The sequence below is a fragment of the Vipera ursinii genome (genome assembly GCF_947247035.1).
Source record: "Vipera ursinii genome assembly, chromosome: 5".
Lineage (NCBI taxonomy): Eukaryota > Metazoa > Chordata > Lepidosauria > Squamata > Viperidae > Vipera > Vipera ursinii.
Window position 1 is genome coordinate 19,425,914 of NC_139518.1, and position 26,977 is coordinate 19,452,890.

The 26,977-nt window shown below is 35.0% G+C and overlaps 1 protein-coding gene across 1 annotated transcript in view; it reads left to right on the plus strand.

The window, feature by feature from the left end:
• SI (sucrase-isomaltase) overlaps positions 1–26,977 on the plus strand; it is a 132,996-nt gene that overhangs the window by 59,788 nt on the left and 46,231 nt on the right. Inside the window, exons 13-27 of the mRNA XM_083364319.1 lie at positions 3,546–3,659; positions 5,488–5,572; positions 6,794–6,911; positions 7,808–7,979; positions 9,987–10,103; positions 10,186–10,340; positions 11,885–11,969; positions 13,329–13,385; positions 14,126–14,250; positions 16,134–16,222; positions 17,971–18,020; positions 18,745–18,915; positions 19,951–20,100; positions 22,986–23,192; positions 25,621–25,775. Of these exons, the coding sequence (XP_083220445.1) occupies positions 3,546–3,659; positions 5,488–5,572; positions 6,794–6,911; positions 7,808–7,979; positions 9,987–10,103; positions 10,186–10,340; positions 11,885–11,969; positions 13,329–13,385; positions 14,126–14,250; positions 16,134–16,222; positions 17,971–18,020; positions 18,745–18,915; positions 19,951–20,100; positions 22,986–23,192; positions 25,621–25,775 (1,850 nt within the window). The remainder of the gene's footprint in view (positions 1–3,545; positions 3,660–5,487; positions 5,573–6,793; positions 6,912–7,807; positions 7,980–9,986; positions 10,104–10,185; positions 10,341–11,884; positions 11,970–13,328; positions 13,386–14,125; positions 14,251–16,133; positions 16,223–17,970; positions 18,021–18,744; positions 18,916–19,950; positions 20,101–22,985; positions 23,193–25,620; positions 25,776–26,977) is intronic.

Genomic DNA, 26,977 nt, shown 5'->3' on the forward strand with positions numbered 1-26,977 from the left:
ATTATTTATTCAGTATTCTGAAGAAACCCACTGTATTTTTTTCTCTTTGGCATGAGGACCTTCAGAGAAAGGTGTAACTCTTTGTTAAATGTCACCCATGTTGATTGTTCTGATCCTATAGTGAATTTACAATTGCTGTCAAAGCAATTTACATTTCTTTATCTAGTTCTAGAAAATAAATAGTGGTACAATCAACAAACTGAGAATAAATCACACTGTTGACAATACTTGTTTTCTCAGATATATTCCCAAAAATAAAATATTTTTAACGCTAAGAAGAGAATACCTCTCTGATTTTGGTGAATATAAATCACCTGGACCTGATGGATTACATCCGAGAGTTCTGAAAGAGCTAGCAGATGTTATCTCAGAACCATTGTACCATATCTTTCAAAAATCCTGGAGCACCAGGAACTACCAGAGCATTGGAAAAGAGCTGATGTGATTCCCATCTTCAAAAAAAAAAGAAAAGAAAGAAAGAAAGGAAAGGAAAGGAAAGGAAAGGAAAGGAAAGGAAAGGAAAGGAAAGGAAAGGAAAGGAAAGGAAAGGAAAGGAAAGGAAAGGAAAGGAAAGGAAAGGAAAGGAAAAAAACACAGACCCAGGAAACTACAGACCAATCAGGCTAACATCAATATCTGGGAAGATACTGGAAAAATAATAAAAAACCAGATCTGTAAACATGTAGAAACAAATAAAATAGCCAACACATATTTGTTAAAAACAAATTATGACAAACCAATCTTATTTCATTCTTGACAAAATGACTAAATTAGTAAACCAACAAAATGTTTTGGACATAGTATACTTAAACTTCAGCAAGGCGTTTGACAAAGTAAACTACAACCTACTTCTTGGTAAACTAGAATAATGTGTGATAGACAGCATTATCATCAGATGGTTTTATAAATGACTGACAAAGCACTCCCAACAGGTTGTCCTTAATGGTTCTGCATCTACATAGAGAGAAGTAAGCAGTGGGATACTACAAGCTTCCGTCTTAGACCCAGTACTCTTCAATATCTTCATAAATGACTTAGATGAGGGAATTGAAGGGGAGCTCATCAAATTGGCAGATGAAACTAAGCTGGCAGGAATAGCCAACACCCCAGAAGACAAGCTCAGAATCCCAAAAAAATCTTGACAGACTTGAACAATGAGCCCTACCCAACAACATGAAATTTAATGTGGAGAAAAGCAAGGTTTTACACCTAAGCAGGAAAAAACAAAGGTACAAGTATAAATTAAGTGAAACCTGCTCAAAAACAATAACTGTTAGAGGGACCTTGGAGTCCTAGTGGATGATCACTTGAACATGAGTCAGCAGTGTGTGGCAGCATCTAAAAAAGAAACAATCTCCTTGGTTGTATAAACAGAGGTATAGAATCAAAATCACGTGGAGTATTAGTGCTGCTTTATAAATCCTAAGTAGGACCACACCTGGAATACCCTATCCAGTTTTGGTCACCACATTACAAAAAAGATGTTGGAAAAAGTGCAAAGAAGAGCAACTAAAATGATTAAGGGCCTGGAGACAAAAACATATGAAGAACAGTTGCAGGAATTGGGTATGGCCAGTCTAAAGAAAAGAAGGATTAGAGGTTACATGATAGCAGTATTACAGTATTTGAGAAGCTGCTACAGAGAAGAGAGGGTCAATTTATTTTCCAAAGCACTTGACAAGAAACAATGGATAGAAATGGATGGAAACTAATCAAAGAGAGAAGCAACCTGGAATTAAGATGAAACTTCCTAACAGTGAGAACAATTAATCAGTGGAACAGCTTGCCTTCAGAAGTTGTAGGTGCTTCATCACTGGAGGTCTTTAAGAAAAGACAGGAAAAGCCATCTGTCTGAAATGGTGTAGGGTCTCCTGCTTGAACAGGGTTGGACTTGAAGACCACCAAGGTTCCTTCCAGCTCTATTTTGATTGAATAGAACAGGGGTGTCAAACTCAATTTCATTGAGGGCCGCATCAGCATTGCGGTTGCCCTCAGGGGGCCGGATAGGTATGGCCAGGGTGGCCGTGGCCTACTGGGTGGGCATGGCTAGAGTGCATATGGCCTACTGGGTGGGTGTGGCCAGCTCTACATCATTTGCATCAAGGGTGCCTATGGGGGCCTGGGCAGGAGTGGGACAGATCTGAGGGTCTCTGGCAGGAGGAGGGTCTCTGGGCCAGAGCCAAGGCAGTGGAGGCCGTTCCCTCACTGTTTCCAGGATGGCTTCGTGGGCCACATGAAACCACTTCGCGGGCTGGATCTGGCCCCCGGGCCTTGTGTTTGACATGTCTGGAATAGAGATTATTAAGAATCTTCCTGCTCTGTTTGGTAACCTACAAGTTATTTTATTACATTATTAGTAACTTATTATGTAATATTCATGTCTCTTATTATGAAGATATAAACATTCTATTCATTCTGCATCATGCTCAATAAGTCATGAGGAATGGCTGCAGGCAGAAGTGTAATATTTAAATTAGTATATCAATGTTATCTTGCATTTGATGGTAACAGATTCAAAGTTCTTCTCTCCCTCAGTGCATTTCTTTCTTTAAAATTATACTGAAAATATTAACTAGATGGTAAGTTTGATATTTTGAATATTGTCTTCAGAAAAGGGAGAAAAATACAAATTAATGCAAGCAGAATTTGCTACCTAACTACCTATCTACCTACACATCCTGGAGGATGAGATTTAAAAAAGTTGATTTCTTTGATGATAGCCATTTGCTAAGAACTAAAACTGATTTACATTTCCTTATAGCCCATGACTTCTGGGTCTTTCTCACTTTCCCCTGCCTGTTTCTACATACATACATACATACATACATACATACATACATACATACATACATATATATATATAAACAAATGTGTGCATATGCATATATGTATGTATATCTATACATATATGTAGTGGTGGGATTCAAATATGTGATCAACTGGTTCTCTGTGTGGATGCCACTTCCGGGAGTCCATTCTGGGCCTGGGCAACAAAATATTAGCTACTGGTTCTGCCAAAGTGGTGAAAACCAGCTGAATCCCATCACTGTATATATGCACACAATATATATATAAAACAATTATATATGCATGTGCAAGATATATCCTATTATGGAGACATATTTGGGTGTCAGTGTTTTGTGGGTGTTCTTAATAGAAAATAACTGAGGCAGAACTTAGCAGTATGTTATATATACTGTATATAAAAACATAGCAAAACATAATGGCATTTATGATATCCACTAAGTTGTCTAGGCGACAATTTCTTGAAGTAGTACTGTTACGTGAAAAAGAAGCAATTTAATAAAAACTGAATTTCAATATCTAAGATATAATTGCCCTTTTCTATTTTATTGTCTTCCCATACACATAAATAACAAATTTAGTACAAGTGGAATATCACTTAGATATTCCATTTGTTTCATTTTGAAATATCACTAAGATATTCCTCTTGTTTCATTTTGCTTAGTATCTTGCAAAACTATTTTAAGGAAATCTTTATATCTTTTTGTAGACCAATTATATATGTATATATTTACCTGCAGGTGTGGCCAGGAACAACAGTCTTCCCTGATTTTTCCAGTCCTGAAGCTGTTCAGTGGTGGGTGTATGAGTGCAACAATTTTCACAAAACAATCCATTTTGATGGATTGTGGATTGTAAGTACTATTTAGCACAACAAAGAAACAAATAGTTGGTAACAAAAAGTACTTAGCAATAAGCAAAATATATGCACCTCTATTTTTTTATTCTTTTAATAGGCAACAATATATTCTTCCCATAGATATACAAACATTGGAAGAAAATGTTTTGATTTTTAAAAGCATGTTATCCATGCCTAGCACATTCAGACATGTACAATTGTTGCTGAAATTCAAACAGATTGGAACCCCTGGGATATTATAATATCTGAGCGAAGAATAGAAATGGAGGAAAGTATGTCATTCATGAACCTGAACAACAGTAAAATATTGCTGTTAAAGTATAGTTGCTAAGTCTAGCTCATCTCCAAGGGATTACATGAAAAGATCCGTTTTGCTTTCCTAGTAACAATACAGCAGTATCTCCTATCTCAGCTTCCCAGTCTAGCCTGAAGGTTTAGAATTTTCTTGTGGCTTTCCAACCCAAACACTAATACATTTTGATTTTTGGTTCCATATAAAATCAGACAAGGTCTGCTGTTGTGGCTTACTGTTCATAGCAACAAAAGTATCCTCTTGAAGGATACAATTGCCCTGTACACCGCCCCGGGTCCTTGGAGAGGGGCGGTATATAAATCTAATAAAATAAATAAATAAAAAAATATGGAAGAAGGCTGTCTCTCTTGTTAAAGAGTTAGAGAGCTGAGATGGACAACAGTTGAAAAACTAGATGCATAACACCATTCATTTCTGCTACCCACTGCAGAATTTGATAAACAGGAACGGAGAATTATCAGTAACTGGCTTACAGATTCAAAGGTAGACTTGCCTATTCATGAAAAATGTTGCCACAGTGGGCTTTGTTAGTTCTCATGAATTGAAAAGCCATCTATTTAGTACACACAAATTATAAGATGTAATCTGAAAGGCTGGCTCATATTTTAGACTTTAATAGTCTATTCATATTTATTTACAAGAAAGTTGGTCATATTTTTTGGAGGAAAATATTTGTAGCTCAGGGTTGAAATGAAAGGTCCTTGGTGTTGTTATCTTGCAGACATTTCATTGCCCAAACTAGGTAACATCAGTGCACTGATGATGATTACCTAGTTTGGATAATAAAAAGTCTGCATAAAAAACAACTAAGCTCAGATAGCATTAAGAAACCCTCAGTCATATATCTTCTCTATTAACCTATGGGTATCTCTGTATGTATGTATGTATGTATGTATGTATGTATGTATGTATGTATGTATGTATGTATGTGAATGTTGGACCATAAGCAAGGCTGAGTGCCAAAGAATTGAGGCCTTTGAACTATGGTGCTGGAGAAGACTCCTGCGAGTCCCTTGGACTGCAAGGCGATCAAACCGGTCAGTCCTAGAGGAGACCCTGACTGCTCTTTAGAAGGCCAGATCCTGAAGTTGAAACTCAAATAATTTGGCCACCTAATGAGAAGGAAGGACTCACTGGAGAAGAGCCTAATGCTGGGAAAGATTGAGGGCAAGAGAAGAAGGGGACGACAGAGAATGAGGTGACTGGATGGAGTCACTGATGCAGTAGGCGTGAGCTTAAATGGACTCCAGAAGATGGTAGAGGACAGGAAGGCATGGAGGAACATTGTCCATGGAGTCACAATGGGTCAGACATGACTTTGCAGCTAACAACAACAACCTCCGTAGGACCCAAAATTATTATGGCAGTTAAATATGTTGTTAGGAGTGCTTGCTTTTTAAAATTATTTTTTTTTTGAAAGTTGAATGGAACATGGATCCTGATGGGTATTAATATGTGTCTGAAGATTACAACTACATATTTATGAATTTCTATGTATCTTTTTTCATAGGACATGAATGAAGTATCCAATTTTGTCAAAGGATCAAAAACTGGTTGTGCAGCAAACAATTTAAACTACCCACCTTTTACTCCCAGTAAGTTCTCAACTAAAATCAAAATTATTTAATTTCCATGCTAGATTTTTCATATATCTGTATAATCAATAACCCACAGTAGTTAAATAAATTGTAAGGTCCTTAGATAGAATCTTAGACATTTTCAGGAACAGATTCCTTTACCAATTGTTGTCAGCTTCTGCCAAGCTAGCAGTTCGAAAGCACGTAAAAATGCAAGTAGAAAAATAGGGACCACTACGGTGGGAAGGTAACAGCGTTCCGTGTGCCTTTGGCATCTAGTCATGCCGGCCACATGACCACGGAGACGTCCTCGGACAAGCGCTGGCTCTTCGGCTTTGAAATGGAGATGAGCACCGGCCCCTAGAGTTGGAAACGACTAGCACGCATGTGCGGGGGAACCTTTACCTTTACCTTTTTACAACATAGTGATTCTTCTGGAAGAACAGAATGAACTAATTGTTAAATTGACAGATGACTTACAAGTTATCATCCTAACTGTAACTAAAAAGAATTTTGTTTGGGGATTTTAAAATACAAACAAATAACTTCAGTATAGAAAGGTAAACAGTGCTGACCTAATTTATAACTATATTAATTAAATCAAATCTAATTTGATATAGAATTCATAATAAATGGGTTAAACGCAACCTTGGAGGCCTTCTAGTCTAACAGTCTGCCCACACAGGAGACTCTATTCTAGGCATATCAAACACATGGCCCACGGGCTGGATGTAGCCTGAGCAGGCCATGCCCACTCCAGCCCCACAAATGCAAAAACATCCTGATATGTCACGATATGGCCCGCAATGCAATCGGGCTTGACCCCTTGCTCTATATCATTGATTCAATCTAACTAGGTTTTTTTTCTTTTTGATTCAGATATATTTTTGTTGCAATTATTTGTAAATACCATTTATTTTAATACAGAGGGATATCTGAATTAATTAGGAAGTATCTGATTTGATATGAGCTCTGATTATATTCCTAAAGCTGATTTAGAAATTTGATCAAGTAATTTTGAATTAGCAAACTCAGTATTGAATATTAACCTTATTTTAAAAAAATAGTCTAGTGTAGTGGATTTAAAGGGGAAAAAAAGTAACTTTCAAAAACTGGAATTCCACAAAAAATGTCATTTCCTTGTGCATTCTTGCAGAAAGCTATCCAATGAAATGTTCAATAGAGATTTTTTTTAAGTCAATAGATTTTTTTTTAAAAAAATCTCTTTTTTTTCTGCAGAGATTCTGGATGGAGTTATGTATTCAAAGACGCTTTGTATGGATGCAGTCCAAAAGGCAGGGAAACACTATGATGTTCACAGCCTCTATGGATATTTCATGTCTATAGCTACTGATAAGTAAATAATTTTGCATTCTTTTTTCCCTTTAAATTTAATTTGTGCCAGATTTTCTTTGTTTCGGTTTGGACAGGTAATCACAAGAATAAAAATCAATCAATCAGAACAAACCTGGATGGGACGTGGGAGGTCTTCTAGTCCAATCCCCTGCTCAAGCAGGAGAGAGACCCTATACTATTTCAGATAGGAGGCTGTCTTTTCTTAAAAACCTGATGAAGCACTTACAACTTCTAAAGACAAGCTGTTCCACTGGCTAATTGTCCTCACTGTTAGGAAGTGTCTCCTTAATTTCAGGTTGCTTCTCTCCTTGATTAGTTTCCATCCATTGTTTCTTGTCTTGCCTTCTGGTGCTTTGGAAAATACGTTGACCCCCCCTCTTCTTTGTGGCAGCCCCTCAAATACTGGAATGCCCTCCCCATCATCAATCTAAGAATGTGTATTAGAAAAAAAATTCTGCGATTTCTCTATTAGTACCTGACTGGAATATTCAAAAATATAAACTCTTAACATGTTAGAATAAATATTGAACACACTATCAAAATTCTACTGGTAAATCTTACTCCCTTGGGAAGCCTAAAACCATCCAAGAGTAAAACCTAATTTTATTTTATTTATTTTATTTTTTTGTGATTTGGCCAAAACACGCTTATTGACATAATCGTTCTCATGAATTGAAAAGACATCTATTTGGTACACACAAATTATAAGATGTGATCTGAAAGGCTGGCTCATATTTTAGACTTTAATAGTCTATTCATAAGTTAATTTTGCAAGAATTTATTGGATATGTTGTAGGTACAAATACAATGTTGAAACCTGCCTTTCATTTTCTCCAAATTTTTCATCCCAGTAAAATATACCGATTCCTTAATGCCATAAATTTATGTTGTTTTCAGAGCACTCAAGACTATTTTCCAGGAAAGTAGAAGCTTCCTCCTTTCCCGATCAACATTTTCTGGTTCTGGAAAATTCACAGGACATTGGCTGGGAGATAATTTTGCAACTTGGAATGATATTAAGTGGTCTATACCAGGAATATTAGAATTTGGTCTATTTGGATATCCTTTTGTAAGCTATTTTAACTGTAATAGTAGGTTTGGTCCAACTGTTAAATTCTGGCATAATAAAATACGAGGGCAATTCAGAAATAAACCTCCATTTCGTTATCAATGACAGACACTTGCAGATACAGAAAATTTATTATACACATTAGAAAACTAGAACATTACATGACTTTTCAACATAATCGTCATTCAAATTGAGGCACTTGTCATAATATCTTACAAGGTTTGAAATTCCTTATTGGTAGTTGCTCGGCGCCAAATCAGAGCTATGGGGGGGTGATCAAAAACATCCCAATGGAACTGCTTCAAAAGGTGCATCTAGCGGTGTGTGGGTGAGCATTATTGTGAACCAACACCACACTGTCAGTTATCATGCCCCGACGCTTGTTATGGATGGCTTGCCTGAGTTTTCATAATGTTTCACAGTGGTTTCTGAATTGATGGACAAATCACGCTCCATGAACTTCACTAGCAGTACTCCCTTGGCATCTTCACATTTGGCAGGATTTTCTAAGGCACCACTTCTGGTGTGGTGTTAGTTCATGATAATGCTCACCCACACACCACTAGATGCATCCAAGAACTTTTGAAGTAGTTCTGTTGGGATGTTTTGATCACCACCCCTATAGCCCAGATTTGGCACCGAGTGACTACTAAGGTATTTCAAACCTTGTAAGACGTTATGACAAGTACCTCAATTTGAATGGCAATTATGTTGAAAAGTAATGTAATGCTGTAGTTTTCTAATGTGTATAATAAAAGTTGTGTATCTGTGAGTGTCTGTCATTGATAACCAAATGGAGGTTTATTTCCAAATTGCTCTCGTAAGATAAAGTGTTGGGTTAATGTATCTCTCTAAGTGAGATCTATGCATACCACATTCTTTAGACTTAGCACAACAATGTATGATTTAGTAAACTTCAACTATATATTTTGGAGGGTCTGACTATCTCTTTCCTATTGGAGTAATCCTTTGGTAAGCTGTATGATTTGAAGACTTCTGGGACTTCTCTGTTTACTTGCAAATGTTTCATTACTTAACTATGTAGCATCATGCTGATAATGTCACTTAATTGTGCAATGAAACATTTGCAAGCAAATTCAGATAGCACCAAGGATCCACAAATTGACCCTGAGCTGCATATATTCTCTCCTGCTGTATGATATGCAATTCCAAAACAGTACAGCTTGGCAGTTTGGCAATCCAAAGAATAAAGATGAGACTGAAAGATGTATTCAGAAAGCAAAATTATTTTTTTAAAGCAAAAATATGGGTTTAAAGTTGTCTCAGAATAGATGAGGTGATAGATTTTTTTCTAAGACCTTTGTTATTATTTTCTTTCTAGTTTTAAAAGTAGCTTAGAATCAAAGTTACTGAAAGAGCACCAATGTGATATGAATTTCCGTGTCTCATAAGAAAGCTAAAGTAGATTTTTCCTTCTTGTTTTCTCACTGTGAAATGAGGCTGATTGTTTGTTTGTTGGAAGAGACATTTATCGTATCTGCTATTATACTATGCAATTCCTTACAGCCTGAAGCTTGTCTTCTTCTGGTATTTGTGCTTTTATAAAAATATACATTAAAAAGCTGGCTGTCTCTTGTAACTTTGACTAATTTTTCATAGAATGTATGTGTATATACATTCATGCATATACATACATGTATGTGTATTACGTGTGTGTATATATATATATATGTATACATATATGTGTGTGTATATGTGTGTGTGTGAATATGTATAGATATACATATATTTAGAAAAGTCAGATAAAATATTTACATATATAGTAATAGCTTATCTCATTGCTATTCTATCCTATTTCTCTTTGCTCAATCAGCCAAACATGATTTAGATTTTTTAAAAAAACCTTTATCAAAGACCAGTGTGAATCAATTTATATTGTTCATCTGAGAACTGATTAACGTGGAGGTTGTAGATATGGTAGCAGATCTTATGCAGATATATCACACAGTAAGTATGTCAATGATTTTTAATATGCTTCTATTTTAGATTGGAGCAGATATTTGTGGCTTCCTTGAAGATGTCTCAGAAGAACTTTGTAGACGATGGTTGCAACTTGGAGCATTTTACCCATTGTCTAGGAATCACAATGCTGCAGCATATGCCGTAAGACCAATTTTAAAATTGATCAAGCTTCTAATTGTTTGAAGGCTTTCCCCCCAGTAATTTTATGAATATTTATTTTTAGCCTAAAGATCCAGCATATTTTGGACACAATTCACTTTTGGTGAATTCAACGAAACACTACTTGACAATACGTTACACTTTGTTACCATATCTCTATACCCTCTTTTATAAAGCACATGCACGGGGAGAGACGGTTGCAAGACCTGTTCTACATGAGTAAGTTCATGCTTTTAAGATTTTGGGTGATGGGAAAGTACTTTACACTTTCCATACATATGTATTTATATATTTACATTTATGTCTTACACAGACAGACACATAGACAGATACACACATGCCGAGATATTTTAGAATGTACTTATTAGCCTTTATAGACTCAAGTAGTTGATCTCAATATTATTTCAGATTCTTAGAAAATTAAATTCTTTAAAAGTCTTGTCATAGATGAAAGTTATACAGATTTTAAATTTTATAAAAGTTTTAAAACAAGAAAGTAGTATGCCTCTCTTCTGCTGGAATTAGAACAATCAAATGTTAAATATTATCAGATGTGACCTGGAACCACGTTGCAATGCTTGAGATTGATACAACAGGTTCTTCAATTGAGTAGCCACAAAATAAATAAATAAAACAAACAGGCAAGCAAGCAAGCATGCTTTGGTGTTTTGAAGAGCATAGCTGGAGCGCTAGATTCACTTCCATTTCACTGGCAGGATTATAGCAATGTATAAGGCTTATTCTCACAGGAATAAATAGACAGTTATCATAATTAATCATTATAGGATGTGCAGTTAATAAACTCCAGGAGAAATACTCTTAGTTTCCAGCAAGCTAAATTGATGAAAAAACAAAAACAAAAAAGATCTCTATGCCTAGAGCTCACTGATGCTTGAAGATATCTGGAATTTGTTCAGAATATCATAAGCATTCCCTGACATTCTAGGAATATTTTTGTAGACACTAAAGCTGAGTTAAGATCTGCCTTTGCAATCACTCAGAAATTTTCTTTCATTGCAAAACAGCTTTTACTTTTCTACCTTATTCTCAGAATGCTGAAGGATTTTTTTTCTCATTTATTTTGATGATGTATTTAATCTGATTTTATTTTTAAGGTAGTAGATAGTACTATTTCTTTTGTTGCTTTTTCTTCATTCTTATGTCTCCTTATTTGCCTTTGTTTCCTGTACAAGAATGCCTGGTATCTGGATTTAATCCAAGCAAGAAAAGACATATAGGATGTAAAACATTGGTTAGATGATGGCACAATGAAAACCAGCACATTTACATACATAAAATAGAATATGCAAATAGAATGCATATTTATATGCATACACACAGACACAATTTCATATATAAGGAAGCTTATGACCTTACAGCCATCAATGAGACAGAAGAAAGAGGTATAGTATATAAATCTGCTTATATCAATATTTATGTATTAATCCAAAATAACAGTCTGAGTGACAAAGCTAAAATTGTTTCAGCTTCATTAATGCATGGAATATTAAAAAGCCTTAATAGACAATGGTTAAGAATATATTGTATATTGAATCCAAATGGTTGATTTCATTAAAGCATAACTAAGTTTCTAATCCTACTTTTTCATGTGGCAATATTAACTTGTGAGTTGTCTTAAAACCTGAAAGCCTCTCTTTAATTGAAATTGTTAAACTTCAAATTGTCAACAGTTTCTCCAATACATAGTTATTTAAGATTCACCAATCATAAAAACATAACTTTAATATTGTAATATTTTTTAGATTCTACTCTGATGAAGCTACCTGGACCATAGACAGACAATTCTTGTGGGGACCTGGACTACTTATTACTCCAGTCTTAGATCCGGTATATTTAATTTTTATTAAGTTGCAATATACATAACTGTTTGTTTTGCAGTAAGTACATGCTAAACCTGCGTCACAATTTCTGTTAAGCGATAAATAAAAGAGCAGAAGTAATAAAATAATTTAAATAATTGAGTGAAAGAGATGAGCATGCCCTTTTTCATCATAGTTCCTTCCTATCTCCTTTTGTGTCAGCCCTTCCCCAGTCTGATTCCTTAGGAAAAAAAGACCCTTGACTCTATTTGGTTGAAGTGATAGGTTCATTTATTAAAAGATGCTGGCTGCAGCAAAGTCAGGCTAGAACTAAATTTCTTGCGCTAAAAAGATACAAAAGATTTCCCCTCAAACCAGCTCTCCTCCCTGACTGGTTTGCCTATGTGTTTTGAGAAAGCTGAGAAGTTTGGGGTAATCCACATTTCTTCTCAAGTAGCATGGCCTTGAGTGCTGGCACTTACTGGTTCTCAGCTTTTCTGTTCTTTGTCAAGCTGTCACTCCCTATTTCCCATCACTACTGACTTTCCCATCACATATTGCCCATTTGTTCATCCACATCATGTCCCCTGTTCCTTAGCCTTTGATGGCAGGATGCCAGTGAGGCATCAAGCCAAAGATGGCAGACCTGACATTTTGGTGAACAAAAGTACAGTTGCTTTTCAAGTAATGTTAGCTCTTCATACTTCAAGTAATGCATTCACCCTTTGTTTAGCTAAAGGAAATTTAGCAAATGGTTTTAGAGGAAGCTAAATATTAAGTTATTGTGTTAGTATGTTCCTATTTGATGGAATAAAATAAATCATCTTTCTTTCTTTCTTTCTTTCTTTCTTTCTTTCTTTCTTTCTTTCTTTCTTTCTTTCTTTCTTTCTTTCTTCCTTCCTTCCTTCCTTCCTTCCTTCCTTCCTTCCTTCCTTCCTTTCTTTCTTTCTTTCTTTCTTTCTTTCTTTCTTTCTTTCTTTCTTTCTTCCTTGCTTCCTTGCTTCCTTCCTTCCTTCCTTCCTTCCTTCCTTCCTTCCTTCCTTCCTTCCTTCCTTTTTCATTATTGCTTCAAAAACTACACCTATTCCTGCCACAATGAAAATCCACCAGCATTTGCTAACGACAGCTTGGTAATCACTTTCCATTCTCCAAATCTTCCAAGTCTACAATCATTTTAGGGCATTTTGTGGTGGAAATAGTAATCGACATTACAACATGGAAGAAAATGCTTGACAAATATTTTTTCCAGTAGAAGAGTCAGGAAAGAATCAAAGAGAAAAAAAATCATGCTCATCTATCTCCAGCCTAGAAAAAAAAATCTAATAATATCAAGGCATTTTCCCTTTGATGTTGCTAATAAATGAAATATTTTCTTTTAATATTTCAGGGGGTTGATACAGTAACAGCATACATCCCTGATGCTGTGTGGTATGAGTATGAGACAGTAAGTGCATGATTATTACAAAATCTCTCCCCTAAAAGTATACTATTAATATTTCAAATTAACTCTGCTGCATAGCAAACTGTACATCATTTTTATACACTGAAAAATGCATATGGGTCAAAGATCTGGAGCTGCACAGAATTTTGTAGGGGTACTCATTACCAAAGTATACACAAAAGGTCAAATCAACATACTTAGATACTTCAGATCAAAGAAAATATTTCACTTTCACCGAAGCATTTCTTTAATCAGGTTACTTTTGATGATTAAAAAAGAAGTACTTCAAACAAATTGTCTATCCTTTCTAAGAAAGTTTTGTAGGGTGTGGATGGGCCATTAAGCATTTTATGTTTTAATATTATCCTGCCAAAAAACAAAAACAATACATAAATTGCAATATGATCTTTTTTAGAAGCACATTAAGGCTCTATGAAGCTAAAGTTCATAGAAAAACTTCAATTTTCAAATTCAGTCAAGTTGAATGTCCCCACTTTCCCCTCCCATCATCAATTTGACATTAGAATTTACTCAATATGAATAGAAGATCTGAATTAGTTTAACCATTTTTTATTTCCTATAATACAAAATACATAAATAGAATCATGAGATTCTTCCTCTGACAAAATTATTTCAATTATAAAAGGAATATATACTTTATTCTTTGTTTGTAAAATTATCAATTCTAATTTGTACTAACAATTGTATAAGTATAATAAACCTTTATTCTAATTTCCTTATAGGGTATAAAAGCACCTTGCAGAAAACAAGTGTGTCAAATGTTCCTTCCAGAAAATAAACTTGGACTTCATCTTAGAGGAGGATACATCTTTCCTATTCAACAACCAGCCAACACAACTGTTTACAGGTATTTTCTGATATTAGTGGATTCTTAAGCATGCAGCTGTGACATCTATTTAATGTATCTAATGCACTGATGGTGAATAAATAGACTATATAAGAAAGAAAAGAAAATTGATCTTTATCCTCACTATAAACAAATACAATGCAGCACAGTTTAGCCATTATTTTGGATATTTGTGACAATAACACAAAAGTTGGTTAATATCACATAGCAAGAGAAAATATTAGTTACTTAAGTTTGACATAGTGGAGACCCTGATAGGCAATTCATAGAGATTCTAGAGGACTGAAAGTTTTCTTCTGTCTATTCTTGAGGGTTGAAAGGTTTCTTCTGTCATCTAGGAATTTGGGCAGACTTTCCAGTTTTTGGATAAAATCTTAAAAACCTAATTCCAACATGTTATGGAAATCTCATTTTTCTGGCATAGATTCAGCTTGTTTCCAAATACCTGATATAATAGGCACATAACAGCAATTAGTGTTGTTTGGATGAAGACAAAATATTCACAATACTTGAACCAATGCTACAGATGGATTTAACAGTTCTTTTCCAAATCTAGAACTTTAAACTCCAGAGGTCATGCAACTAATAGTATAGAGAGAAATTTTCTGCATGTTTTTTTATTAGTTCACATTTCAAGCTGATGAAAACAGAATTTCTTCCTTTGAAATCTCATTGCAAGAAGATGAGAACTTGGGACAGTAGTGTTCTTGCATTTATTTCTGAAAAGGGAGTCAAGGAGGGCATATAAATATCTTGCTTGTATTATACAACCTCCCCTACACTAGCTTTGTGCCTATATTATTTTACACACTTCATATGCTTCCTAAGGAATAATATCACAAGATACTTTCTGCCATATTCTGTATATCTATATTCATATATATCTAGATTAAAACAGAAAAAAGCAATGGTAGAAAGGACAGTGCTACATTTTAACAGAATAACAGTATAACAGATTTGGAACAGACCTTGGAGGTCTTCTAGTCCAACCCGCAGCTCAAGCAGGAAATCCTATACCATTTCAGACAAATTAATGTCCAATCTCTCCTTAAAAGCCTCCAATGTCGTAGCACCCACAATTTCTGGAGGCAAGTCATTCCATTGGTTAATTGTTCTCCTGCCAGGGAATTTCTCCTTAGTTCTAGGTTGGTTCTTTCCTTGATTAGTTTCCATCCATTGCTTCTTGTCCTGCCTTCAGGTGCTTTAGCAGCATTTTGCAGCCTATGTGGTCTCCAGAAGTGGATTAGAGACATGTTTCTGCAGGTGCCTATGATAGAAATGATACTACAGTTAGAATTGGTTCTAGAACTTTTGGAGATGTCCTATCCAGGGATTCCAGACCAATAAAAATGGAGATGAAGTGTATAGTGTCTTTCTGCCACTATATTTTTCTCCAGAAGCATTGGAATGCATTTATTTGTATTTGTATGCTAGTCATTGGCTGGAAAGGGATTGGCTGACTTTGTATTTGTCTGCCAAAATGAGTGCACAGATTGTGAAGTTTTAAATGCATGTGGTATAATTGATTGCTAGTAATCACACTGGCTACTGTATGGGCAATAAAATGGGATATAATTGGAAAGAACAACATACACCTATAATTGCTTTGCGATTATGATGGGATGTCCCCCTTGGTTTGTAGTAAATAGACCTCAGTTGAAACAATTTAGCTTTTCTGTGAGAAAGCTTAATTTAACACAATGATACTTATTTCCAAATAAACATTAGTCTTTCACCCCATTATTATTCTCCTTAACCATCACAAATCCCTATATGCTCAATTATTTCATGATATCATTAGAAGAATATAATGGATGAGAATGTAGTGTTATTATAGAAGCTATCAATATCTGGGTCAATAAACGCAATATGTTTTTTAACAGCCGTACGAAGCCTATGGGACTTATAATTGCTTTAGATGAGAATGGAGAAGCAACTGGAGACTTATTCTGGGATGATGGAATAACAAGAGGTAAACTTACTAAGAGGAATAGAAAAGTGGTAGATAGAACAATAGAATGATAGAACAATAGAATGATTGATAGATAGATAGATAGATAGATAGATAGATAGATAGATAGATAGATAGATAGATAGATGGACAGAAAGACAGACAGGTAGACAGACAGATAGATAAATGAGATAGACCATTGCTAGCAATGGTTTCTAAAGTGCTGCAAAATAACAGTTATCTCTGTGTTTCTTAAATTACCTTTCTCCCTGATATCAAAGACCTCTGTGTTGCATCATATATAATCTTGTTGGTCACCAGTGGTTATTTTAAAAAGCCAGTAAAATAATGAGAGGATTTTTAAAAAAAGAAACAGAACAAACAGGGTGATAATTGCTGCAATGAATACTGAATGCCTTTAAGGTATGCAGATAACATTGTACTACAAAGATATTGAACTCTTTTTCAAGGTCTAAAATAAGCAGATCCTCATTGTATTAATTTAAAAATAAAGCAATATAAAATGTTATCTCTTTCTTTAAGAAAATGTATGAGCAATGATTTTACGATCAAAAGTAACTGCTAGCAAACTTGCTACTTTTTTCTGTTAAAAGCAGATCATATTTAGCAATTAAGTGTATGTCTGGAATTGTAATAGGCATATATTGTCTGCTCTGTATAATAAAGCAGTTTGGGTCACATAGTTTTATAAAAGGTTATTATGGGAAAATGTCTTCCATTTCAAAAATATTCAGTGGGTAACATCTTCAGAATAGAAAAAAGACACCTTTAGTAGTTTATTTTTTTCAATAATCCTTTTGCCAAATACTGACCACAGCAAGTCATTTCTTACTAGTTAATATTTTTTTAAAATCTCTTCTTTCACCATGAATAGACTTTATTGTTAATTAGATCATTTTTGAGGAAGGAACATTTTTTTCTGTTATATATTTCAATTAAATTAGATAAAAATTATCTTGAATGTGATAGGAATTCACTGTCCATAATAGATTTTTTTTTTAAAATGGAGGCATTCAGCTAATTCAATCTGATGACCTCAGGATTTATAGTTTAGATAGATTCACACTCACATTTTCCCAAACACCAATGTCTTCAATTAGGAATTATTCTAGGTGAAGCATATAAGATGTGTATTATGACAGATAATGTTTTATAGCCTCTGGTCCTTTTCTCACACCCTAGAATCAAACCACTGAATTTCAGCAGCATGTCATCAAAATTGAGGGATATAAAATATTCTTTCTTCTTATGGCATTTCTAACATTTATTGCTGTATGATTTGTCCAATGTTGACAGTTATATACCATCTATAACAGGGGTCCCCAACCCCCAGGCCGCACAAACAAACAATGCCCCACCTGCAGGATGCAGGCAGCACACAAAACCATGTACCCACTGGTCTGTGGAAAAACCTCTGTCCACGGAACTGGTTCCGAGTGCCCAAAAGGTTGGGGACTTCTGATTTATAGAACATTTTATATCAATTTACCTTAGCTTTGGGTATATTTTATCTATTTATTCAACAGTTCTTTCGATTGTTCTATTGATATTATGTTTTATTGTTCCATCTGTTTGATTATAGGTAAGTATTTAGATGAACATCAAGACAAGTTATGAGCAGATTTCCAAATAACATTCAGAATATTAATAATATATATTTATTACATGTAATACATAAATATTTAAATATTTTATTTGAATAACTTGCTTTAATATTATTTAAAAGTACATTTTTACTAATGTTTTAGATACAGTGGCAAATGAAAAGTATCTCTTATATAACTTTACTGTCACCAACGTAAGTATGTTTTCATTAGTAATGGAGATTCCCAGAAATTTCATTCAATTTTTAACTGGATAAATATGTTTAAAATATGTAAATTCTTAAAGAAAGGTAATGGACACTATGTGGCCTATTATGAAGAATGAATATTTGTTGAAAGAAGTATTTTTTTTAACGTAAGTATATTCATGCCTACTTTGTTATATGGAACAGCAGAATAAAGGATATTTAAGGTGTGTGTGTCAGAGCAAGAAGAATAGAGAATGAATGGGTTAATTTAATACAATATGTGTAAAAGTGAGTGCATGTTTGGTGTATAGAAAGATAGTTTGCACGTATGGAAAGCTATAGGGTGACTGTAGTGAACAGTGTTGGGTAAATTAATATTTTATTTTATTTTATCTCTAGCTCTAATTTATTTTCCTCATAAATCCTTACTGTTCTTCTGCATCTGTGAATCTTATTTAAACAGTTCCCTGATTTGTAATAAATATGATCAACGGGTTTAGTATTGGGAAATCTTACTGAACTTAAATGCTAGAGAAAACTCATTTCATTGTAGCAATTAGATTGCATGATTGTAACACATTTTCTTTTCCAAGGGATGTTGATTGTACCGTATTTACAACAAGCTATTGTTTACTTCTTAATTATATGATTTTAGCTTTAAGAGAAATCATAGAAAATTATAACTGATCAGTTAACAAAAGTGTTGCGTAATGATTTTGCTCTCTTCCAGAAAGTCTTAACTATGGCAGTGATACATAAAGGCTATATAGATCCAAATAATCTGATATTTGAGAATATCAAGATTCTTGGGTTACCCCTTGAGCCTTCAGATGTGAAAGTGATCTCAAATAATGTGGCTCAGTCATATAACTTGAGTGTCAAGTACAATGCTGCAGACAAGGTATACATTGCTGAGTGTTTTCATAAATTTTAATGAAGTTTTTTCCCCCTCTACAGATAATATCACTTGCTACTCAAAAATAAGCTCTGAGTGTATATTTACTAGATTTATAATGTAGTCAATATTAATGTTTCAAGAATACATTCCTTTAGCATTTGCATGCTTTCAAACTGCTAGGTGGGCAGGAGCTGGGGCAAGAACAGGAGCTCACCCCACCATGTAGTGCTTGGATCTCGAACTTCTGGTTGACAAGCCCACATCTTAACTGCTAGGCCATGGGACAAACCATATAGATCAAAGTGACTGGCACAAAAAAAACCCACCTTATTTTAAGAATTTTATTCTTACTTTTTGTTGTTTTTGTTGTTACTTTGAACTTTGATATATCCTTTAAAGATTGATGCAAAAAGAGACATGGAGTTCAAAATACATTCAATATTTCTCTTTACTTTGCCTATTGAACTGAGAAGAACATTTTGAGACTAATGTAGTCAACTTTAATATTCATAACCAGGTAGCTAGTAGGGATTTGAAATTAATACTCATACAGCCACTTCTAATTTGATTATGCAGCATAAGTTAATATTTTCCCAGTACTGCTGGTCTCAGCATTTTCCTAAAATAACTGCCTTCTCACTTGTCACACACACCTTGAAGAGGCCTCCAGAATATTTGTGCATCACCTTTTGCCTTGCAAATCCCTTTGAATTACAGTCTGCTCCTTCAATATTTTGTCAGCAAGTCAGTTTCTGCAGCTGATTAATATTGCCAGTTGTACATTATTTAACAAATAAAAAGGTACAGGTTTTCCTGACAGTCATACTAGACTACAAAAATGTTTCTACTTAATGTGCTGCTTCTAGAATATGCTTTTGTTCATATTTCCTTATGGCTTTTCTACTACCAATAAAAAGACATAAAGCTGCTATTTATTAATGTGGTGATAGCCATTTTTTTAAAAAAAATGGTTACATATGTGATTTACTTGGGACATTTATATGATCCGTATTTTGGCTTTTATTGTGAATTTCATAGGTTGCTCATATAAATGGTCTTCATCTTAAATTGGGAGAAGAACATACAATATCCTGGAAGCAGACTTTAAGAGATAGTGACAAATTTGACTGTCATCCTGAAGAACATGCATCAAAAGAAAAATGTGAAGCTCTTCACTGCATATGGAAAGTAAGGAAAAAAATCCATTTTGTCCTTCTAATGTGTTTTTACTCTTTGAAGTTCTGTTTGTAGAGACTTCATGTATTTGCATTTCTTTTCCCCTTTATCTACATTCACAAATTGGAGTCAAAATAGCTTATTAACTGAGCATCTCTCTATCAATTTTTCCTAAATGTCTTGTGGAATTTTGTTGAGTACCGTTCCTCTTTGTTGGGTTCACAGTTGACTGTGAAGCTTCCTAACTGATTATTTTTGAACCAGCATAATTAGATAAAATGAAGGTCTACCCACAAGGAGGCATTTTTGAAAGGCTGTAATTCAATTCTATAGCCTTAATTAGAACTGCACTTGTAAAAATAAAATGTAAAAATCATATTATAATAGGTTATAATGATGAATTATTTGCACCTTGTTGTTGTTAGTTGCGAAGTTGTGTCTGACCCATCGCGACCCCATGGACAACGTTCCTCCAGGCCTTCCTGTCCTTTTTGCACCTAGCCGCCTGGAAATAGAAATCATGTGGAAAAATGCAGATATTTGTATGTTTCTTATTAATTTGAAATAAATCTAGGAATGTTTCCATGTGACCTAGGAAAATGTAAAGTGAACGGAATTGTGGAGTCCTTGTTGCACTCTGAGCCTGATGGACATTCTTGCAGAAGTTCCATTACCAAACTAGATAACATCTTCAGTGCACTGATGCTGTTAACTAGTTTGGCAAGGAAACATCTGCTAGAAACCCCCCCAAGCTCAAAGAGTACCAAAGGCCCCACAGTTCAACCCTAAGCTACAAATAGTGTCTTTTATGAACAGAATTGTTTCTGGATAGATTACAACTCTTGTACTCTTCCCATCGTTCTCTCCAGCTATGATCTATGTTTTCTTTTTAAATTCAACTCAAGTTTCTATATCTAATAGCATGATGGTGCTTCCCTCAGCTATCATGTACTCTTACTAAAAGCAAAAGTTGTGCTGCTTAAGTTCTGCAGCCCCATTATAGGTATTATAGGTCAATTAAAATAGTGCATATAAGATGAATATGCCTTTTCCTAAAATCTTTGCAAGGCTGAAATGGACAGAAAGAAGCACAAAACATTCACTTTTCTATATACACGTAAATTAAACCAGTGCTTTCTATTTAATATATAGGAAAGTAACCTCAGTGTTCACCTCATTAGCATCATGACTACTATAACTAAGCATTTTGGGTACAGACCAACTAAAGCTGAGCATTCCTGCAGAGCTAAGTAGACAGAAATATAGCTACCTGGTGTCCTTTCTCAGCAGATTTCTCTCTGATTCCACAAAAATGCATAGAGTAGGACAATATTTGTTTATTATTCATGAAACTCCCTGCATTTCTCAAACTGTTTCAAGAGAAGCAAGATACTGTGACATGTAGGGAGAAAAACACATTGTATAAAATCATTTTGCATTATTTTGATGCCCTCAAAGGGCAGAGAGATGCCAATCAGATTCAATTCCCATTTAACTCTCAGTTACTTGAATCAATAGTTCTTAAAAGTCCATAATTATGTTGGATTCAGCTATTTCTAAATAACTTGCAATGTTTGTTTCCAACAGCAATTCCAAGAAGTATTGTTTCAGCTGTCTGTATTTCAGCTGCAGAATCATTTTAATCTGATTGAACAAGCCTTGTTGGTCCTTTTAACATTAAGCTGTGATTCTAATGTGTTAGAGTTTTACAGCTTTCCAGTGCAAAAAGAAGCCCCCAAAATGAGCCCACATTCAAAATGAGTAGGAGGCATAGTTTAGAAAAACTTTGTGTATAATATGTGTGTGTGTGTGTGTGTGTGTATGTATGTATGTGTATGTGTATATGTATGTGTGTGTGTGTGTGTGTGTGTGTAAACATGATGCATACAGTTTCATCCAGCTCTGGGGAACATCAACAACTCTTAACTTGGAGATCAGAAAAAAAAACATACAGAAGACTAAGACAGGCTGGATCACATGCCTCACACAGCCAATACTGTGTCTCAATCAAAAACAGTTCTCTTTGGCTGGTTTGTTGCTATGGCTATTCCAATTCATAAAATTTCTTACACAGTGACATAATGAAATCTTGAATGTTATTTCATGTGGCACGGGAATTATGATATTTAATGCTTCTTGATTCAATTCATCAATGGGATAGGCAATAAAAAATTTGCCATTCCAGTGACAAAGGATGCTTCTAAATATAGAAATCTTAACAGTGGCCTAGAAATTTTATCCAACTATCCAATTTCAGTGCTGAGAGTCCTACTGGTGAGTTTAAAATTGTAATCATGTTTCAGGATCAGGCTTGACCAGACATGTCAAACTTGTGATGTCACGTGATGTTGTGCGACATATCAGAGCTTTTTTACCATTTCTGGCAAAGGGATGGGCACGGTTTCTTCATGACATGTCCAGCCCATGGGCTGGCAGTTTGACACCCAGGGCTAGATTGTTGTTTATTTTGATTTTCTTTTATGGTTTGGGACTTTAAATAAATGATTTTGTTTGATTGTTTTAATTCTTGTTTTTCTTTTTCAATAACATTTATTTCATATTTTTATATTCATTTTTTACAATATGATGCTCCTGTACTCTCTTCTCCAAAAAGCCATTCTAAGATTCTTTATAAGGAAAAATAGTGTGGAGATAAAATAAATGAATATAAAAAATGGAACTGGGTAAAATGACAGTATGTCTAGTTGCATGGAACAAACCCATCATTTTTATACAATTCTATGATGGCATTCAATAGTAGCCATGGGAAACCTGATTTTGAAAAGGCTTGCAAACTAATTGAAATATTGACTCTAATCAAATCAGAAATTATGGATTTAATCTCTTTCCAATTCTATTCACTCATTGATATATCCTTTTTATTTTTAATAAACTAGCCTTCTGCTGTTGCTGGCGTTCCATTCTGCTACTATCCTTCCGACAATGGTTACATGGTTGACCAAATTGAATATACATCATCTGGTTTAACAGCCAATCTTGGTAGAACCACCGACTCTGTTAGACTTTCAGGACAGCAAGTCCCCCTCATTGACAATCTTCGTTTGGAAGTAAAATATCATGACAATAACTTGCTTCAATTTAAGGTAAAGCCCTTTGTAAAATGTTACAGTTGGTCATTTTGGAAACAGATTGATGGTTTTGTCATTATTAGTTTGATTCTGGCTATCTGATTAGAAGTTTGCCAAACTATCTGGTTTCAAAATATGAAACATAAAATATAGAAAAATAGGACGATTGATATACTGTATCTTGGTGCATACATTTTTAATTCTTGTTAGCATTTTCATCTAATTATTTTATTTTCTGTTTTATAACATCTAACTTTTCAGCACAAGTTCATTCCAGACTATTTTTGCAGTAGTGATTTTATTTTTATTTACTTGTGAATAGATATCAATATCCATTTTCTTTTCAATTTTCCAATGTAGTCATTTTTTTCAAGTTACATCAGAAATGCATTGATATGCAATTTTTCCAACTGCAACTACATACAATTTTCTTTATAATATTTTTGGTGTATACACACACACACACACACACACACAAACAGAGAATCACATATATACACAAATACACACTCACACTCATACATACTTTGCATAGCTTCTCCTTAGTTCTAGGTTGCTTCTCTCCTTGACTAGTTTCCATCCATTGCTTCTTGTCCTGCTTTCAGGTGCTTCGGAGAATAGCTTGACTCCCTCTTCTTTGTGGCAGCCCCTGAGATATTGGAACACTGCTATCATGTCACCCCTCACCCTTCTCTTCATTAAATTACACATACCCAATTCCAGCAATCGTTCCCTATATCTTTTAGCCTCCAGTCCCCCAATCATCTTTGTTGCTCTTCTCTGTAGTCTTTCTAGAGTCTCAACATCTTTTTTACATCGTGGTGACCAAAACTGGATGCAGTATTCCAGGTGTGGTCTTACCAAGGCATTGTAAAGTGGTATTAGTACTTCACGTGATCTTGATTATATCCCTCTGTTAATGCAGCCTAGCACTGAGTTGGCTTTTTTGGCAGCTGCAGCACACTGCTGGCTCATATTTAAGTGATTGTCCACTAGGACTCCGAGATCTCTCTCACAGTGACTACTATTGAGCAAGGTACCACCTATACTATACCTGTGCATTTGATTTTTCCTGCCTAAATGTAGAACCTTACTTTTTTCACAATTGAATTTCATTTTGTTAGATAGTGCCCAGTGTTCGAGTCTGTCCAGATCCTCCTGTATCTTAAGCCTATCTTCTGGAGTATTGGCTATTCCTGCAAGCTTAGTGTCATCTGCAAATTTGATGAGTTCCCCATCTATCCCCTCATCCAAATCGTTGATGAAGATGTTGAAAAGCACTGGGCCCAGAACTGAGCCCTGGGGCACCCCACTACACACTTCCTTCCATGTAGATGCAGTTCCATTGAGGACCACACGCTGAGTACGGCCTGTCAGCCATCTGGTGATGATGCTATCTACCCCACATTTTTCTATCTTATCAAGTAGTAAGTTGTGATCTACTTTATCAAATGCCTTACTGAAGTCCAAGTAAATTATATCTACAGCATTCCTTTGGTCCACTAGTTTTGTCACTTGGTCAAAGAATGCAATAAGATTTGTCTGGCATGATCTGTTTTTGACAACCCCATGTTGGCTTTTAGTGATAACTTTGTTCTCATCAAGGTGTTCGCTGATTTGTTGTTTGATTATCTTTTCCAGAATCTTCCCAGGTATTGAGGTCAGGCTGATAGGTCTGTAGTTTCCTGGATCTATTTTTTTCCCTTTTTTGAAGATGGGAACTACATCTGCTCTCTTCCAGTCCTCTGGTAGTTCCCCAGTGCTCCAGGATCTTTGAAAAACATAGTTCAGTGGTTCTGAGATCACCTCTGCCAGTTCCTTGAGAACTTTGGGGTGTAATCCATCTGGTCCTGGTGATTTGAACTCATCTAGGCTGGACAGGTGCTCACTTACCATTTTCTTGCCTATCTTAACTTGCGTTTCTATTCTGTTTTTTATGGCACTGGTTTTGGTAGGTTGCACTGTTTTTTTTCCCTTTGTGTAAAGACAGATGCAAAAAATGAGTTAAATAGTTCTGCTTTCTCCCTGTTGCTTGTCACCTTCTTGCCCCTTTTCCCCACTCATTTCCTTAACTTTTTCCTTGTTTCTTATATGTTGAAAGAAGCTTTTTTTGTTATTTTTGACTTTGGTCGCAAGCCTTAGTTCATTTTGAGCCTTAGCTTCTCTCACTTCATCTTTGCAAGCACGGGCTGTTTGCTGATATTCTGCCTTAGTTATGTGCCCCTCTTTCCACTTCTTATACTTGTCATACTTTGTTATACTGTTACACTTATACTTGTTATACTTATACTTTTCTTTGTTGGAAGATCATAAGTAAAATGTTTTTATCTGTTAAGAAACTTTTACCATCATTAAGTGGGAGAATATTATAAAATGAACATGCAGTTCTTTGATATATATTTTATGACCAGGTTTTAAACTTAATTCTCACTTTTATTCTTAGATTTATGATTATAGTAAAAAGAGATTTGAAGTTCCAGTGCCTCTGAATCTTCCCCAAACACCTGTAAGTATTCTGGAAAACCGTCTCTATGAAGTATCAATTCAGAACCACCCATTTGGAATTCAAGTTCGGCGCAAAAGCACTGGGACAGTCCTGTAAGTAGAAATGTGATATTACAGAGGAAATATTTTATTGGTGAATTAAAGACTGTTGTGAACAATGCTGTGGATGAGCTGCAGCATTAAGCGTTATGGGCTACATATAACATTGCACATATTTAAAAATGATACTTTAGATATCAGTGCTGTGATAGCAGGGAAATTTTCCATACTTTTTCTTAAAATAATATCTTCCTTCATCACTGCTATCACCTTGATGGGGAATCCAATCATTTTGCGGTTAATTATTTATTTATTTATTTATTTATTAGTTTTTATAAACCGCCCTTCTCCCGAGGGACTCGGGGCGGTGTACAGAGGAAGGACGAAGTATACAGACCGAACAATAAAATAATAAGAAACACTAATGAACACAAACTGGGACCCCAATTAACGCTATCATGCCAGGCCAGCCTGCTGGAACAAAAAATTAATTAATTAATTAATTGGTTGGTTGATGGATTGATGGATGGATGGACTAGAATAGCTTCTTAGCAATTTTTCTTGGAAAAATTGAATTTCATTCCATTCCAATAAAAATTCCAATTTTTTCTCCTAAGTTTTCCAAAGTTTATTCCAAGAGTTGTTGAAACACCACTGCACTATTCTTAAAGTCGCCTAGATTTTGCTTTACTTTGAGCTTAAGCACCATGTGAATCAAAGTAATTGCAGTTTCTTTTATGCTCATCAGGTAATGAACTAAGTTTAGCTTAGCATCACCTCTTTTACCCCTCTTCTGCAGTGATCAAACAACATAGAAAAATAAGCAAGAAAATAGCACAAGAACATCAAAACCTTTTTAGTGCTTTGTACATGTTGGCCATAGATTCCAGAAGATTCGTGGTTTATTTTTCCCTATTAACAGATCATGTTAAAAAAGAGACAGAGAAACATCATGAAAGCTCAAAACACCATCTCTCTCTCCCTCCTTCTCTCTCTCTTTTCTTCCCTCCTTCCCCCCCCCCCCCCGCTCTCTCTTTGAGAACTCAGGAAAATGAACTCACTTATAGAAAAGGAAGCTTGTGACAGGAGGGAAATCATAAATGTTAGATGCTAACTTTCAGTGAGGGAAAAAAGGAGCTGTAGAAAAAAGCTTGTCAGAAGTCTATTTTTTAAAAATAAAAATAAATAAGAATACATAGAGGAAATGACAATGGAGATTTTCAGTCATCCAAAGGTGCTTTTTCAAAAGGCAACTG